The sequence below is a fragment of the Microplitis mediator genome, chromosome 3, assembly GCF_029852145.1.
Source record: "Microplitis mediator isolate UGA2020A chromosome 3, iyMicMedi2.1, whole genome shotgun sequence".
Taxonomy (NCBI): Eukaryota; Metazoa; Arthropoda; class Insecta; order Hymenoptera; family Braconidae; genus Microplitis; species Microplitis mediator.
Genome location: NC_079971.1, coordinates 1,926,250 through 1,943,836, shown reverse-complemented (window position 1 = coordinate 1,943,836; position 17,587 = coordinate 1,926,250). Strand labels below are relative to the sequence as shown.

The following is a 17,587-nucleotide window of genomic DNA, read 5'->3' as shown; positions in this document are numbered from 1 at the left end:
CCAACTAACAAACAACTCGGTTGATAAATTTCGACCACGTGACAGTTTTGATTAAAAATAATTATAAAGAAAACTGATAATGATAACTGAGTGTTGATAAGACATGTGGAGATCAAAACAAAACAAAATATCTTAAATTTTAAACAAATTTATGAAAAACAAAAGCGACTTTATTTTACGTAAATAGTCAAATATTTTTATTTTCTAACCTCTGATTAATTTATTGGTAATTATTTACGTAATTTAAATTTATTATGAAACAGAAAGTAGCAGATGGTAGAAAAATTAATTTTTGAAAAAAAATAATAAAAATTTCATAGAATAAACTTTGAATTTTTTTGTATATTCAAAAATTTGAATTTATTCACCAGGAAATTTTTTATAAAAATTACAAAATTTGCTGATGTCTGCTATTTTTGGTATCAATTTATTTGTTATGGAGATTTTTATCTTTATTTTTGCTATTTATTAATTTTTGAATATTTTTTGACAGCAGGTTTTGTTAGCAAAAGTTGCCAACAGGAAGCGTCATTCCAAAAAAGGTTCTTTGTATGGTTAGGTTTTAAAGAGGGGACAATTTTTTTTGTGCTCTATACTTTATGGTTACTCGATGAAAGAAAGTCTTTGTTTGTTACGATTTTTGTACGTCAGTTTATCGAAAAATATGAACTTCTACGCAGTTGCTAAAGGACGTAGTCCTGGAATTTATCAAACATGGTAATTAATTATAAAATTAAACGCAAATACCTAAAATTTTTATGATCTGATAAGCAGACAGCAGCAGAAAAATCGTTATTTATTTTTTATTAATTTTATTCAGGGATGATTGTAAGAATCAAGTAAACAAATTTCCTGGTGCGGTGTACAAAAAATTTTCATCTCAAGCAGAAGCGCAATCATTTATTGAAGAGCGCAGTGGTCCTGCAAGCAAAAGTTTAAAAAGTACGTGATTTTATTTTCGTCATTTTCTGTCAAATTTTTTAACTAAAAATTTTTTTTCCCAGGATCTTATAGTTCTTCTTCCGGGTACTCGTCAAGTTCCAGCAGTGGCTCTGTTTCAAAGTATTTCAAAAAAGATTCAAGTACCGATCAAAATTCTACTGGAACCTCAACTAGAATAAATTTCAAAAAATCAACTTCTGGGTCATCGAGTTCCAGTAGTTCACTGACGTCATTTTTTAAAAAGTAATTCTCTTAATTTTATATACAAAAGTTCGTTTACCCTGCGTGCATTTTTACTTCTCAGTAAAAATCCTTCTTCATTTTATCCTGATACTCAGGGATGATTTTATTTTAAAGAACTGGTTTTGTCAGCACAACTCCATTAACTTGCAGCTCTGGTAATTCTTCTGTAATACCATCAAGACAATACTCATCTGCAGAGAAAAATTTTTCCTTCAATACAGACACAGAAGGTCGAGTTGATATTTTTACTGACGGCGCTTGCAGTTCCAATGGTTCCAAGAATGCAAAAGCTGGTATCGGTGTTTATTTCGGAGACCATCACCCAGCGTAAGTCATTCCGTAATTTTTTTTGAACTTCATTGTCAATAATAATAATAATAATAATAATAATAATAAATCTTGTAAATAAATAGGAACGTTTCAAAGCCAGTGGAAGGCCGCATAACAAATAACTCCGCAGAAATAGAAGCTGTTATCGAAGCAGCAAAAGTTGCTAAAGAAAATGGTATCAATAAAATAAGAATAAACACAGACTCTGCATTTTTAATAAACTGTCAAACGAAATGGATCAAAAAATGGAAAGCAAGAGGATGGACGACTTCTAGTAATAAACCAGTTCTCAATAAAGTTGAACTACAAAAAATGGATAAAGTTCTTTCTGAACTTGATGTTGAATTTGTAAGTTTATCATCTGCACCAAAAAATATATATCCCGAAAAAATAGTATACATTTGCCGACATATATTTATTCGATTTATTTTTTTTTATATTTTATTTATGGCAATATTTGTATTCGATTGCAGAATCACGTTCGAGGACACAAAGGTATTTATGGAAATGAAATGGCTGATAAATTGGCCCGAGCTGGTGCTGAACAATCGCAGTGATGTTACTTATTTATTTATTTTGTTTAATTTGTATGAAGCGAGACCTGAGTAATGCAGATTTATTTATATATCTGTTTATACAATAAAACTAATTTATAACTTCATGTTACGACTACATTTATCCTAATAAACAAATAAATGATATTATTATTTATTAAGTAAATTCTGTAGTATTTATTGACCGCAAACTTCATAAATTATTTAAAGTAATTGAAAAAAAATTTATTAATCACATGGACGATAACAGAAAACAATTCGCGGGCTATCAGTTTGAAAATAAAAAACCGGCAATTTAAACATGGAAATAAATATGACGTTTGTTATCGACACGTTTTTTTAAGTATAAATAATAAATACCAATACCTTTATTATATATTTTAATTTTACTCTGTAAAAATCGAGACAATGATGAGTTTTCTTAACTATTTTTTAATTATACTACTAGTTCCCGCGCAATTCCACGTGAGTTTGAATTTTTCTATTAATTACTAAAGAGTTTTTTTTTTTATGTAAAAATTTTTATTCTTGGTACAGATTTCAGCGGAGGTGATTAATGTCACCTGTACTTTGCATGCAGCGGAAGTAAAATTGACACAACCGGATCCATTTACTGGAATTATGTACATCAAAGATCGCAAAGACGTTTGCAAACAAACGTACGAAAATGTTACAACACCGACATTTTATATAAAACACGACACTTGCTCATCGATAAATAAAAAACAATCAGTATTTAATTTAATTGTTCAATCAGATTACAGTAAAAAAGCCAAAGGGTACCGAATTAAATGCAATTTTCTACACAAAAATATTGTACTTCATTTAAAAAAAAGTCTTAAGGTTGCTGATGTTAATTTACCTAAAAAATCAACGGAAACTCAAAATTTGAATTTGAATTGCAATTGGTGTTGGTATTATTTTATTATTATTCCAGTAAATCAAACTTGTAATTGCGATAATTAATTATTTAAATAAATTTTGTAACTTATTTTTTTATAAATAAATTTATTAAAAATTATTTTCGCCTTTTTATCATTTAGTTTTTTAATTAATTTATAATTAAATTAGCAATTAATTAATTTAATTGCAGTCTTATTTTTAATTTTTCACTAAAAAAATTTGATAAACTTTTTTATCAAAAAATTTGATAAACTTTTTTATCAAAAAATTTATTTTGAATTTTTGTTCATAAATTCTTTAGATAAATTTAATAAAACACAAAAAAATGGATTCTTTGTTTAAAAATTTTTGAACGTACGTGCGGATAATGATCACTTCCGTACGTGCAAGTATTCAAAATTAAAATGATTAGAGTTTTTATCAGAGTACAAGAAAAGTATAAAAGCCAGAAATAAAATTTAATTTTTCACATTTGACTTAATTGCGAAGTTGAATCAGTAATTAAATTATGGTCTACTTAAAAACTGCATTAGTCGCTGCGGTGTTGGCTTTTTTAATTGTCTCGAGTTCTGCTGAAGAAGCGGTAAGTTATTCAAATAATTAAATATCAATTAATTTATTAATTAAAAAAATAAATTTCAGGAAAAAGTAAAAATCAAAGTTACTTGCGCGTTACCGAATGTGACAGTAAAATATACACCGGAACCAAATTTGTCTGGTAAATTTTATTTCGAAAACAGCACGAATCCGGAATGTCTGAAAGAATTTTCCAATGGAACGGAAGAAGTTTTGATAACCGATTTCAAAACTTGTGTGACAGGTGAAACTAAAAACTTTAGTATTATCATAGAATATGTTGATGGATCCAACGTAACTAAAAAGGCACGTGGGAATGGAACCTGTCAGTTAAAACGAATCGAAACTCTGGCCTTCCATAAAGGCTTGGTAATAAAAGAATCAGTTACTGACGATAACCAGACGGTAATTGAAGAAGAGATCGAAATGATTCCTATTGAAGTGACGAGTGAGTCAGGACTGCAGGGAGATTTGAAAATAATCGGAACTGAAGAGAAAGAAGTCGAAGAAGTTTCCATGGGAGAAAAAGTTAAATTAGAAATTTCGATATCAGGAACTCCAGAGACATTGGCTGAGTATAAGAAAATGATTGTTGAGTCGTGTGTCATTAGTTCGGCGTCAAATGATTCTGCGAAGATTGAAATTAATTATGGATGTGACTCGACTTCTGCTGATATTCCAAAGTGGACTCAGGAAAATAATACATTTGTGTCTGAGTACACAGCGAAGCCGTTTGGTGATGACAGAAATATTACTATCGACTGCTCAATAAAAGCTTGCATTGACCCAGAAGACTGTCCAGATGTAAGTGATTGGTTTGTTTCTCGATTTTTTAAATTCGAATAATTGATAATTAATAATTTTATTTTTTTTTAGCCTGAATGTCCCAAAGCTGAGACACGAAAACGTCGAGATGTGAATGATGATCTACTTATCGATAATTATTATTATCTAGATGACAGTAAATTTGAAAAAATCAACGTTAATTCATTAGCTCTTACAATTTCTAAAAATTGAAAAAAATTATTACATTAATTACGGGATTAATTAGCAGACAATTAATGATACTGAAGTTAGCAAACGTCTAATAATTTTTTGATTTTTTTTAGACGATAAAAAATTTTTAAAAAAATATTTGAAAAAATTGCACCTGTAGTTTTTAAAATTTTCTACATGTGCATATTTTTATATTATTTTTTTGCAGTTGATTTATTGCAAAACGAAAATTCAAAAATTTTTAAATGTCTGCTAATTTCAGGATCATAATTATGATACTGAAGTTAGCAGACGTCTAATAAGTTTTGAATTTTTTTTATTAGGCGGTAAACTATAAAAAAAAATATTTAGAAAAATTGCACCTGTAGTTTTTCAAATTTTCTATCAGTGCATTCTTTTAGTTTTAGTTTTTTTGCAATTTATTTGTAGACGAAAAAATCCGAAAATTACTAATTGTCTGCTGAGTTCAAGATCATGATTGATTAAATACTTTTACTATTATAAAGACATTATATATTTCAGTACATTGTATTAAATAAAAATAAATATTTACTTATAATATAAACGTGTTTTTAAATTTATGAATTACGCGGTTGAACTTCCAGCTTCATCTGTCTGTGGTGGTACTGACAAATCTTTTAAAATTTTATAAATATCTTCTGGAGCAACTCCTAGGTCCAGTAACTCACAAATAATTCTGTAATTAATTATTTATTTAAATTCAAATTTAAATTTAAATGTAATTACCATCAATAAGTTTAAATTATAACCTCACCTTAAAACTGATGGTGACATATTTAGACCAGCAGCTTCTGTAAGAGAAACGAGGTCTGGTAAATTGTCTTGTAATTTAGACATTTTTTATTGATCATTAGTACAATAATAATTATTTCAAATGATTCAAATATTTTTTTGTTTCTTTAATTTTCTTTGTTTTCGTTTGTTACTTTTGTTTACTTGAGTATTTTTTTAAACCAACTGCCGGTAACATGAAAACAGTTTGTAATTTTTTCTGGTCCCTATTTATGATCCTGAAGTCAGCAGACAATTTAAAATTTTCGGATTTTTTTTTTCAACAAATAAAATCCAAAAAAACGCACCTGTAGAAAATTTAAAAAAATAAGTGCAATTTTTCAAAATATTTTTTTTTTTATAGTTTATTGTTTTGAATAAATTTCAAAAATTTTAAAATTTCTCTAACTTCAGGATCATCCCTATTTTGGTCGCGAATTCACGAAAATTTTAAACCGCGATTTCAAGTTTACTGCAAAAATTTGATGGCGCAATTAGATGACAGCAATTTGTAGTCAATTTGAAAGTAAAATTTTGATCATTCAAATTTTTGCACAACTCAACTGCGAATCAATGAGACATGTTCTGTCAACGTTTATTTTTGAATTCTCCAATTTCCTGTCAGATTCAAATTAACTTTTGCTCTTCTAGTTTTTTTTTCCCGCACCTTGAATTCCTGTTTCGACTGTAAATTTACGTCAACTTGTAGTTCATATTACAGTCAAAATTTGAACCAGAAGACGTAAACTCGATCAAAAATACAGAGCGCAATTTTTTAAAAAGAAAGTCTCACGGAAGTCAATAATTGAAACTTTTATTTCACTTACAGTAAAACTAAAAATAAAAAGAACGGGTTTGAATTAAAATTTATTTATTAATTTTTTTTTCATTGATAATAAATTTAAAAATTTTTTATTTATATTTTACAGCATAAACTGATCATCGGAGTGAAAACTTTATTTTGGTCTTGCATTTTTTAAACGGGGAAAAAATATATATTTATATTATTTTATTTATATATATATAAGCTTACGTTATACCTGTAGGTACTTTGGACTACAGATTAAAATTTTCATTCCCTTGTTTTATTTATTTTTTTTTTTTTTCATAATCTCGATAATTTATAAGATTATAAAATTTAATTTTACTGAACCTTATTTTTAAATTAACATATAATTATTTTATCTTATCATTAATAATTAACACTTACGCAATAAGAATTATCGATTTTTAAAAATATACTAAAGTTTACAAAAGTTTTATTAAAATCTAATTATCATCGACAATTCCATTGAATCAAGTGCTTTTTTTTCTATCTTTCTTATATATATTATTTTAATTATATTTAGACTTGGTAACAAATATTTTTATTATTATTATTTTAATAATAATAATAATAATAATAAATAAATTAAAAAATAATAAACTCAAGATTTTTCATAAATTATTTAAAAGAATTCGAGTTTAAAAATTTTATAAGTCTTCTTACCGCTGAATTTATCAGCCTCAAAAATGCCAGAACCTGCTTGCAAACTTAAATTTCATTTTTTAAAATATATATTCACTTAAAAAATTAATAATAATGATAATAAAGATTAACAAATAAAAATAATAAAACTTAATTTACAATATAATAAAATAATTAATTATAAATAGTCTTCCCAACTGGAAATTTTGAGGCTGTTATTTAAAAAAAAGTATTAATCCAAATTAAAAATAATAATATTGTTTGTTCGACGCTAATTAAAAAAATAATAACGTGTCTATATTTAAAAATCTTATTTTTTTATCAACTGGAGGCCGTATAAAATTAAATTAATACTCTTATCAACATCATGACGCTCGTAATTGTCTTTAAAAAAAAAAATCATTTTTTTATCTCTTTCCCCTGACTAGATTTATTTTCCCATTCGGGGTTTTCTTCTCGATTTATTATGAGCACTGTCGAGAAGATGTCTGTTAATGCTAACCAGAGCACACTTCTGAATGTTCATCCCAAGCGGAAACCTGGAAAATAAAATATTCATTTAAATATCAAAAAATATTTATTTTTTATGATACTGAAGTTAGCAGACGTCTGACAGTTTTCGGATTCTTTTTAAAAACGATTAACTATAAAAAAAAAATATTTTGAAAAATTGGACCTATAGTTTATTAAATTTTCTACATGTGTATATTTTTAGTTTCTTTTTTTTTTGTAATGTAATTGTTGAAAAAAAAATCCGAAAATTTGTAACTGTCTGCTAATTTCAAGATCGTTCATTTTTTTTACCCGTTCATAAAATACGTCACTCAAAATTTTACTCTAGACCCTCCCCCGTCACATTTTCTGCAACCTCTCCCTCCCTCATTAATTCAAAAAAAAAATTTTTCCCGCGCCCAAAAATTTTTTAGTCCTAAGAAAATTTATAATCCTGAAGTTAGCAGATAATTAAAAATTTTCGGATTTTTTTTCCAGAAAATAAATTACAAAAAAATACAAACTAAAAATATGCACTTGTAGGGAATTCAAAAAACTACAGGTGCAATTTTTTCAAATTTTTTGTAATTTATCGTCTAAAATAAAATCCAAAAATTATTAGACGTCCCCTAACTTTAGTATCATAGAAAATTTTTGTTTTTATTTCATAATCAACATTTTTTTTGCGCCAAAAAATTTTTCTAGTCCTAAGAAAATTTATGATCCTGAAGTCAGCAGATAATTAAAAATTTTCGGATTTTTTTTCCAGAAAATAAATTACAAAAAAATACAAACTAAAAATATGCACTTATAGGGAATTCAAAAAACTGCAGCTGCGATTTTTTCAAATTTTTTTTTTTTTGTAATTTACCGTCTAAAATAAAATCCAAAAATTATTAGACGTCCCCTAACTCCAGTATCATAGAAAATTTTTGTTTTTATTTCATAATCAAAATTTTTTTTCGCGCCAAGAAATCTTTTTTTTTTTTGAGTACGACAAAAATATATGTAGAAATACTTATATATTTACAAATATAAAGCAAATGACTCTATCGTAACCAAAAAATAAAATTTAAAAAAACGGAGAGACAAATTTGTAAAATTTGATGAGTTGCGAAATCAAATTTCCTTCGACCCCCGACCCCCGACCCCCATAAGTGCAAACGTATTTTATAAACGGACATTTATGTTCATTTCGTATTTGTAGTAAAGATGAGAATTAAAAATTAAAAGTAAAGAGTAAGAGAAGGGGTAAAAATAATAATTACCTGGCATTCACGACTGCAATACCATTGATTACCACAGCCAGCACAAACAAACTGAGCAGCACGGTCGTGACATCCTTGACAGCGAGGTGGGGTATCACGATCCTCCCGATTATCACGGGCACTTGAACCTCGTCTGGTATCTCTCTCATCAATAAGAGAATTGTCCTCTTCAACATCATCCTGTGACGATAATAATTAAATTAGTATAAAAGTAATCATAATAAAAGTACTTAAACTTTTTTTTACTTCTTCTTTAATTATTTAATTACTCTATCAAGTGACTTACCACATGAACGACGTTGTTCAAGTGCGTAGACGGCATTTGAGTGTTGACTACTGGAGTAATTGTTATTTCTGTCCGCGCCTGTAAATTACGATTTATCAATAAGTTATTAAAAAAAAATATAAAACGGTATTGGAAAAATAAATTAAGTAGTAATTTAATTAAGTGGTGTAATTTTACCTTGGAAGAAGAAAGAAGATCACTGATAGACACGGGATTGGTTCCTTGATAAGCTTGGAGAAGATTTTGCCCGTGGGTTATTTGTTGGCTCATTACTGCAGCCGTTGCCGCTGAATTTCTTTCTCTCTCCGGTGCCGTTAATAACCTGGCGAGAGTTGGCGAGAATGTTGTAGGTCGGGGAGTTTGATTTTTAGTCAATATTCCGTGGAGTAGCGATCCAGTTTGCTGGGTAGTCGCTGCTGGGTTTATGGTGACAGACGTCGGAGCGACGGGATGCAAGGTAACGTCTGGATAATTTTGCGGTGTCTTGACAGGTTCACCCTGCTGTTGACTAAGTTTTGCGAACTGCACAAGGACGTCTTTGAAACTCATGGGATTGTTGACATCACCGATATTCGAATTACTTTTACAAGAGTCAGTGCTCGATGGTCGTGAATCTCCGTGACTTGTTTCGACCATCGCACCACCAGCACCGAGATTTACATTGACGGAATTTCTCATTCTTCTGCCGCGACGAGGTACCGTCTCTGGATGACGTAATCGATAGTCAGCAATAATTGATCTTACATCAACAATTGGTCCTTGTCTGCCTTCGCCAATTTGTCTGTTATCTAAATTTTGCTCAGCAGCAGAACGTCTCTGCTTACGTCCATCAATAAGCTGCTGCTGATTGTGTTTGGAAGACATTCCGGAAGAATTCCTCGAGGACTTTTGACTCAAATTCGCCACCTCATCATCACCTTTAGAAATACCTGGTGAAATATCCTCCTCCATAGTCTGAGAATCTTCACGCGATGCTTCTATCCGGGATCTCGAGTTTACTCTCTCGTCATGAATAACTTCAGTACCACTTGGTGTCTCTTGAGCCCGGCGTTCTTGACTGGCATCTCGATGGGACTCAGCCCACTCAGGCATCAACGAAAGACTCGCTGGTGGTAAACTGTCAGATATCTGACCATTATTGTTCTCTAGATAACCCATCACTTGTCTCTTTCTCTCAACCCTCAGGTAAGCTTCTTCTTTCAGTTTCCTCATGCTTAAAATTTCATTCCACTCCATTTCTTTGGCTCTCGCAAGCTCATCCAGTGCCTGGAATAAAATGTCCCAATTATCAGACCCGCTTAAAACATTTCCTCGCAACATAAATAAATAAATAAATAAATAAATTAATAAAAACCTGAACTTCAGCCCGTAACTCATCTGCTCTGGTGGCCAATTCCTCGGCGGTGATTCTGTCGCAGCCAACAAGAGAGTCAATGAACCTTTCTCTCTGCTCAAAGCATATTCTTTTGGGATTACCATTTGTAGAAAAGGATGTCTCGTCAGTAGAACGTCTCTTGCGTGTTTCTTTACTAGCCACCGTTCTCGATTTCTTCTTAACTTGACTGGAATCCTCATCGTCTGACTGACGTTCCTTTTTAACCAAACTGTTGGCAAGTCTTTCAACTTTAACCCGTCCAGTTGTTACTGATGCTGGAGTGGTAGTTTCCTCCGGTAATGCCGCTCCGTTCTGACGATTCTGCGGTACCTTTGGTGAATCCCCAGTAGTATCGTCTTTCTTGTCATTTACGGTTTTGTTACCAGGGCTCGAGGCGCACTCCATCGCGTGCATCTTGTTCAAACTGTAACAAAGATTAAGACCAATTAAATTGGATTAACGACAATTATTATTTAGCTCCAAGACATATACTTTTGAACGCGGGTTACAGGAGTAAAGGGTCATGTGTAACAGTATAGTAGTGGTACACAGAAGATAAAAATACAGATACAACTTGAGAGAAAGAAGAAAAAAGACAAGGAAAGAGTGTCGGGGCTCAAGAGGTAACCGTCGCCCCTGAAGCGTCGTCGATGCTCTAGAATAGAAGGTGACCGCGTGGGGTTAACGCATTCTGTCGAAAGAGTCTCCCTGCCTGCTATCACTGACGTGGCTTTAATACTCACATGTGTACATGTGTGTATTTACTAACTGTCTCTATGTATTCTTCACATATATGTATGAGTACATACATAAGTCGGGTGGATGTGACTGTGGACGTATGTCGGTTGACTCTATGTACGTTTGCTAAAGAGCAGGAGAGAATTATTGCAGAGCAAGAGCATGAAGAAAGACAGAAGTACAAGAGGTCGACAGCGCCGCCAACTAGAAAGTTCGTTGCACCCGGTGCCGTTCGCCGCACTCCCGCCGTTTTGGTGTCATCTCGCTGCTATGTGTGATAATTCACCCCGAAAAACTTCCCTTTCGTTGTGACGTAAACGCTGCCCGTATATATAAATAAATATATGTTATATAAATTTATTATTATTATAGATGCTACAGATACAGCTTATGGTGGTGACGATAACGATGATGATGATGATGATGATGATGATATTATTATCTGACACTCACGTTTAATTTAGGTTGATAGTGTTTACGATCATGTTCCACACGTTATGCTGTGTTAGAATTTAAGTGACCGAGTAGAGCAGAGTGGGACAGAGTGGGACAGAGTTGATAGGTGGAAGTAAGACAGAAAAATACGAGAAAGTGAAAGGGAAAGAGTGACAAGCGCGCGGCGACCAGGTCTAATCGCGACTAGAGCTTCGTCGCCATCGTTGCATCAGTTTGAGGGTGAAGGGAAAGGAGGAGATATATGAGACGAACCAGGAGAAGGAGGAGGTCAAAGACGAAGGCGAGCTGGCTGAGTTAAGTTGATCTTCGACTGTAAAATCTCTTGGAATAGGTCATGAAAAAAGAACCAAGAGAAAAAAAATACATATAGTTTAGAAACATGGATTATTTGTTTCTATTCTATTATATTTTATTTCTTCTTTTTCTTTTTTTTTTTTGCCTGTAATTATTGTAATTTTAAAAATCCATTGAGCTGACGTATGACGCGCTCACTGGACTCGCCAAGGCTTTACGAGAATTTTTATAATAAATAATATGTCTTATCAACTATCACGCATTGAGTAGAGAAAAACCTCGACCCAATTGGTGTTTGTGACGGCACCAAGGTCGCGAGTTCCGTTCTCCTCCGTGACGACTTGACTCACCGAGACGCAGGTTTTAATCCAAGAGCAAGTAGAACATCCATCCCCGCCATCTTCTGCTCAAAGTTATTTCTTCTATCTTGAGACCCATAGTCGTATATTCTTCCAGCAGCTGCTGCAGAATTATCATCTTCACCGCGTCCTTTATTCTTCTCCTCTGTATTTTTCGACTGACGGTTTCCCGGGTTGTAGTAACCGTCGTTACCACCGACTATTTTGCTGCGCTCCGAAATAATTTTGTTATTAGTGACCTTGAGGATCGACCTCTTGGCTTCTTCGACCAGCATCTTGGTGACCGGTTGCACGTTAACGGGTACGCCGATCGTCGGGACAGCACCACGACGCAGTCTACTGCGCACCGGAAGTCCAAGTACTAGATGCTCCATATCCTTCTCATACGAGTCATTGGTGAAGTGTAATGAACAGATGCGCGCCGTCTGGATGTTGAAGGGTATGTCACCATTCGAGAGGGGAGCGCGACCGCATGCCCGTACCCATCTCGCACGCACTTCCGGTATCTGCGGGAATCGATGGTAACGGATACGTCGGCCTCGAGTTCGTCGATGACTATTGCGACACGTTGCAACAGCACACTGTGGCATTTTAAATATTTCTTCTCTGTGTTTCTTCTCTCCCGGTCTATGCTACCACGCACTGTCTTCAATACCTGCACGCAATATAAATATATAAATATAAATAAAATTACCCACTAGCACTTGGTCAAGTGATACCAAAAGCAAACAAACATTTGAAATAAACAAACAAAGTATTTATACACCAGCAGTCTACGCCATCTTTAAACAGTCTGGTAGCAGGCTGGAGTAAACGCTGGTTGCCGGCTTCGGTATCCTGGTATCAGTAATATCCGCTTGACTCACCAATCTAGGTTACCACTGTTTACACTGCCAGCACTTCCACGTGTAAGGTCTTTGCGCGATAATACCTTATATGTATATATATATCACATATATATTTACTTTTTTTCTTAATTATTTACGGTGACACATGTCCTGGATACTGATGTCTTTATAATTGTCTGCTAAATAATATTATATATTTATATTATTTACAACCAATGGAAGATATATGTATGTATATATATATGAGATTGTGGTAATGTTGTATTATACTAAACCGAGTTAAATAACACAGCTACTGTTCACTCGAGATCCCGCCGATGAGTGAGCGCGCGACAGACGAAAACACTCGTACGTTGTGCGACCGCAAGAGGTCGAAAGGGCATCGGTACCGCCCTGGTTTGAAGAAAGGACGACACTGTGGAGGGGAAATATTATGGGAATCAGTACACCACGTATGTGTATTTATTTATCAATTAGCTGATTGATTAGTAAATTAGTTAATGGACGTTACTGTTCACTTGTAGCTTGCGACCGAGACGGAGTATCAATATATGAGATGTATGTGGGTATAAAATAGATATATATGTAATGGGTCCAGAGCGTTAGAAACGTCAACGCTAACGAAGGTACACACGATGAAGGCGAGGACGACAGTGGTAGCAGCTGCGTGCTCGCCTCGTGTCCGCGATAGACACCGTGAACCGGTGAACCAATGATGGTGCGAGCCTCGCAAAGGGCGTCGTAGCTCCATGGAGGGGACCAGGAGAAGGGAGAAGATATCAACGAGAGCGAGAGTGAGATCGACGATATGAGTTCGACGTGACGTTGCTTCAAGTGTCAAGATCCTTCTGGGGATTTTGCAATTCCCTGCTGCCCTTGGTATTTTACATTTTGATAAAATTTTATTGAACATTCCCGAAACAAGCTCTCGGGACCATGAACTCCGCAGTGGAGGCCTCAGACCGCGGTTGCGAAAGAAAAATTTTTAAATTTATTTTGAATGACGACCTTGAACGTGGAGCCGCATCTGTTGCGTATAAATTTTTTTAAAATCGTCTGAGTAATTTGAAATGCGTATGTTGGAAGTAGCTGGTCTCTCCCGGGATTTCTTTGGTGCACGCGTTACTATACCCTTCGTAGATCCAGAAGGGCAAACACCCTGTGCTTCACGTGGCATTGGATCAGCCCCTCGATTTATAGTTTATCTCCGTTGGTTGTTAGTCAGTCACGTGGGAAGAAACGAGAGAGAGCAAGTCGAGGGAGCGAGTCTGGATAGAGAGAGAGGGGGACTCCCTTCATCCTTGAGGTGGGGTCCCGGCCACCCTACTGTGTGTTGGCTAGGATCAATACCCGACACGATCCGAACCTACCAAGTCCAAGCCATTCCAACCCTGTATAGCCATTCTCCAGCACTCCCTCCACTGGTGTCTCGTTAGCTCCCTTTCTACCAGATCCGAACATGTGCGGAGGAAATACTTGGAGAACCACCGAGAGATGCGGGCATGCAAGATATCTAGGATATTTTTTAAGCCTAAAATATCCGAACGTTTTTTTTTAGCATTTGCTTCTTCTCTTATTCTTAATATTATAAAAATATACTCGTCTCTCTCTCGCTCATTATTTCTCTCTCTCCGTCCCACTTCTTTTCATTCACATCAATACCGACTACCACATGTTCCCCATCCGGTTTCCAGGTACCAAAGCTGCGACCTTAATGCAGGTAGTCTTGCACACAGTTCGCAATAATAAACGGTCCGTGCCTTTCAAACTAAACAACAAAAAAAAGTTAAAAAGAAGACAGAAAAAAAGAACCAGGTTTTAGAATAAAAGACCCATGCAGTATCAAGGCCATGTCGTCTTGGAGACTACTCATGAGCAAGAGTAGAGAAAAATGGGAGCAAAGAAACGGCAAGATGAAGACACATCTGGTATTACTTCGTCTCGCATCATCCAGGACAAAGAGTCTTTTAACTCCCCTCGTCTAGTAGCTGATAGCAGTATGTGGTATCATGAGGCCTAGTGGCTCTGCTCAGCGAAATCCGAGAGTCCAAGGGGGGAAAAAGAGACCGGCGTCGGCGTTGCCAGTGATGGCGGCCAGTGGTAGAGTGGCTGAAGCCAGATTACATTCTCTCTCCCTCTTCATCTCAGGCATTCTGTCCTTTATTATTGTTGCTCGTACTCTCACTGGTACCCGACAAGCAAAAGCAAGCGGATGCGGTGCGTAACGACCAACCCTGCGACTCCGGGTACCGTTTCTATGGTACCGTTCGGATTATCCCTCCTTTCCTGTCTCTCTTTTACTCTTGTCCCATCTCTTTTGCTCTCCCTTCATGTACGTACGTGTCATTATCAGGGGAACCTCGTCGTTTTACAGTATGAGGGTGAACACCATAAGCGCCCAAGGCACTCGACCCGTTAAAACAGCCCTGAAAGTACCAAGATATTTATATATTTTAAATGTGATACTCACCATTTTATACTCCGTTTTATTATGTTCGTCACGATCCGCTGAGACTTTCGAGTCGCCGTGGTTGTGCCCTGAACAGACAGCTCTTTAGAGCTGTTCTTGAGGGTGTTTTTAGTATCATGCAAAGACGAGCGCTCCATCCACTCAGCAACCGTCTCTGCCTGGTCTTTGGGTGGATCCAATAATTCATCATCGTGCAACACATTTTCGGCAGCTGTTGCTGGACCGGCGATCCCCAGCTCCGAATCTTCGCTCCGGCAGCCGGATACTGTCGATGACGTTTGATTTATTTCCGAATTATCTTCAGCTTCTTCTGTCATCGATGTCTTTGGATTTACCAGTACGTCTTCCGAAGTTTTAGAAACCTCCGGAGCATCAGAACTTATGGATTTGGCTGCGCGCTGCATTGGTGATTGTGCTCTTTCATCAAGGACACCTTCGACCTGTTCGCATTCTTTAGATGACCTTCGAGAATGTGACGTAGAGTTGACATCATCCTTTTCCTTTGAATTTCTAAACTCTGATGAATTTTTCAGCTCAACTTTCTTATCAAGACGCTCTGCTGTGACACCAGGACTTTTACTTGCAGACGACGACCCGATATAGAGAGAGCTCTCTCCCTCTTCGGGATTGCTGACCGGGTTCTCTGACATCCCTGTCTATAGGGGATCCCTGACTCACATCTCACTCTTCTCGATCCAACCTGGGTAACTCGGAGCAAACACTTTTATGTTTTATTTATCCCTGATAAATCGTACGCTTTACAGCCGGCGAATATAAACTTTTATCGGCTGTACTTTAATTTACTCCGCCGATAAATAAATTTCTTCTTCAGCATCCTCTTCACCTCTTCCTCCTCGACCCTCACATCGTCCAGCAGGTTAGGAATATTGTTTTTTTTTTTACTTCTTTCTACAAAACTTTTACATTCAATACAAAAACTGACAGCTTTAAAACGTCACAATATAATTAAAGTCACTTGTTAATTAATTTAAAATTTTTATCACGTCTCTTACTTACGTAAATTTAACTTTTGATTAGTCCAATTGTTCATAAACTACAATTACAAATCTAAAAAAAATATATAACCACGTAATAATTACTAGTTTTTAAATCTTCACTTTCACCAGATCTTGTAAATTACTCACTTGTAAATCACGAGGTTTAAAATCTCATATTTAAAATTATTCACAACTGATATATTTATAATTTATCAACAAAATAAAATCAATAATTACAGCACTCACTGAAAACTGACAGGATTCGGCTGTCAATATTTAAAATATTGTCTAGGTCATGAGGGAAATAAAATTTTGATTTAAAATTTTAAATTGACTGACAGCTTACTGAGTCACTGACATCATTTAGCTCCTTCTTGACATTCTCCAGTTCATTAACGTCAACATAACCTTCTTATGTTATCAAGCCCTCGTTCATCAGTTTATTATTATGCATAATAAATATATACCGCTTATTATATTTAAATAAAATACAATATTGTCATGCTGAAATGTGAATGGCGCATTACATTAGCAATAAAAAAAGATAGTTTATATATATTTATATATATGTATATATCAAGTGGAGTAAGAATGAGTGAGACAGTCAATACAAGCCGGAGAATAGATATATTATTCGTATCATCGAGGTGTGACTCTTTCTTGATTATTTTTTATTCTTCATACGACACTTTTATCATAACTTTTATTTAATTAACATATTTTTAAATTCACTATTTATTTATATTTATTAGTCATTACTTCAGTCATTTTATATTTTTATTTATTACAGTAATAATACGAGGATTAAAAAATTTTTTATTACTGATACTCGGATTGTAAACCGCGAGTCGCGAGATTCGCGTTCGCGACGACACCGCTGTAATTTTCGTCGGCAAAACTCCGCTGCATTACTCTCGGGGCTAGTGACCTCTGTACCGGGGTATTCTAAGCTGTGGGTTATTTTATTTTACTTTTTTTTTTTAAATTTAAAGAGGCGATTTAAAGGTACTTTCACATGATACTAAAGTTAGCCGACTTCTAGCAATTTTTGAATTTAAAAAAAAACGATGATACTGAAGTTAGCAGACGTCTAATAATCTTTGGATTTTTTTTTCGACGATAAAAAATATTTGAAAAAATTGCACCTGTAGTTTTTAAAATTTTCTCCATGTGCATATTTTTAGTTTTTTTTGCAGTTG

At 34.3% G+C, this 17,587-nt stretch overlaps 3 protein-coding genes across 7 annotated transcripts; 2 read left to right on the top strand and 1 right to left on the bottom strand.

Moving 5' to 3' along the window:
• Window positions 1-17: 17 nt before the first annotated feature.
• On the top strand, window positions 18-2,223 carry LOC130665725 (ribonuclease H1). Of its 3 annotated transcripts, none has more exons than XM_057466267.1 (7): window positions 18-226; window positions 494-717; window positions 821-942; window positions 1,005-1,185; window positions 1,336-1,512; window positions 1,599-1,863; window positions 1,989-2,223. In XM_057466267.1, exons 2-7 carry the CDS (start codon window positions 611-613, stop codon window positions 2,070-2,072), a joined length of 936 nt encoding a protein of 311 aa, XP_057322250.1. In that variant the 5' UTR covers window positions 18-226; window positions 494-610; the 3' UTR covers window positions 2,073-2,223. The 3 variants fall into 3 exon arrangements, with proteins under 3 accessions (XP_057322250.1, XP_057322249.1, XP_057322248.1); XM_057466266.1 differs by having other exon boundaries at window positions 22-226; window positions 497-717; window positions 1,300-1,512; window positions 1,989-2,222; XM_057466265.1 differs by having other exon boundaries at window positions 22-226; window positions 1,300-1,512; window positions 1,989-2,222.
• Window positions 2,224-3,400: 1,177 nt separating this feature from the next.
• Window positions 3,401-5,041, top strand: LOC130666082 (uncharacterized). Its single transcript, XM_057466739.1, has 3 exons — window positions 3,401-3,555; window positions 3,615-4,352; window positions 4,425-5,041. Exons 1-3 carry the CDS (start codon window positions 3,481-3,483, stop codon window positions 4,563-4,565), a joined length of 954 nt encoding a protein of 317 aa, XP_057322722.1. The 5' UTR covers window positions 3,401-3,480; the 3' UTR covers window positions 4,566-5,041.
• Window positions 5,035-16,427, bottom strand: LOC130666081 (uncharacterized). Of its 3 annotated transcripts, XM_057466738.1 has the most exons (8): window positions 12,807-13,249; window positions 12,064-12,727; window positions 10,205-10,649; window positions 9,028-10,116; window positions 8,851-8,928; window positions 8,565-8,744; window positions 5,320-7,343; window positions 5,035-5,241 (listed from the first exon to the last, which is right to left on the bottom strand). In XM_057466738.1, the coding sequence occupies exons 2-7, from the start codon at window positions 12,660-12,662 to the stop codon at window positions 7,302-7,304; spliced, it is 2,433 nt and encodes an 810-aa protein (XP_057322721.1). In that variant the 5' UTR covers window positions 12,663-12,727; window positions 12,807-13,249; the 3' UTR covers window positions 5,035-5,241; window positions 5,320-7,301. The 3 variants fall into 3 exon arrangements, with proteins under 3 accessions (XP_057322721.1, XP_057322718.1, XP_057322720.1); XM_057466735.1 differs by lacking the exons at window positions 12,064-12,727; window positions 12,807-13,249 and adding an exon at window positions 15,391-16,427; XM_057466737.1 differs by having other exon boundaries at window positions 12,064-13,249.
• Window positions 16,428-17,587: the final 1,160 nt, after the last annotated feature.

Bases quoted from the DNA above. Each gene is read 5' to 3' on its own strand.
- LOC130666081 (XM_057466735.1), bottom strand. From the start codon at position 16,040: ATGTCAGAGAACCCGGTCAGCAATCCCGAAGAGGGAGAGAGCTCTCTC. The intron at 8,745-8,850 runs GTAAGTCACTTG...TTATCGTCACAG, and splicing joins TGAACAACGTCGTTCATGTG to GATGATGTTGAAGAGGACAA. The intron at 7,344-8,564 runs GTAATTATTATT...TTTATTTTCCAG, and splicing joins ATTGCAGTCGTGAATGCCAG to GTTTCCGCTTGGGATGAACA.
- LOC130665725 (XM_057466266.1), top strand. From the start codon at position 611: ATGAAAGAAAGTCTTTGTTTGTTACGATTTTTGTACGTCAGTTTATCG. The intron at 718-820 runs GTAATTAATTAT...AATTTTATTCAG, and splicing joins CCTGGAATTTATCAAACATG to GGATGATTGTAAGAATCAAG. The intron at 1,864-1,988 runs GTAAGTTTATCA...ATTCGATTGCAG, and splicing joins CTGAACTTGATGTTGAATTT to AATCACGTTCGAGGACACAA.
- LOC130666082 (XM_057466739.1), top strand. From the start codon at position 3,481: ATGGTCTACTTAAAAACTGCATTAGTCGCTGCGGTGTTGGCTTTTTTA. The intron at 3,556-3,614 runs GTAAGTTATTCA...AATAAATTTCAG, and splicing joins CGAGTTCTGCTGAAGAAGCG to GAAAAAGTAAAAATCAAAGT. The intron at 4,353-4,424 runs GTAAGTGATTGG...ATTTTTTTTTAG, and splicing joins ACCCAGAAGACTGTCCAGAT to CCTGAATGTCCCAAAGCTGA.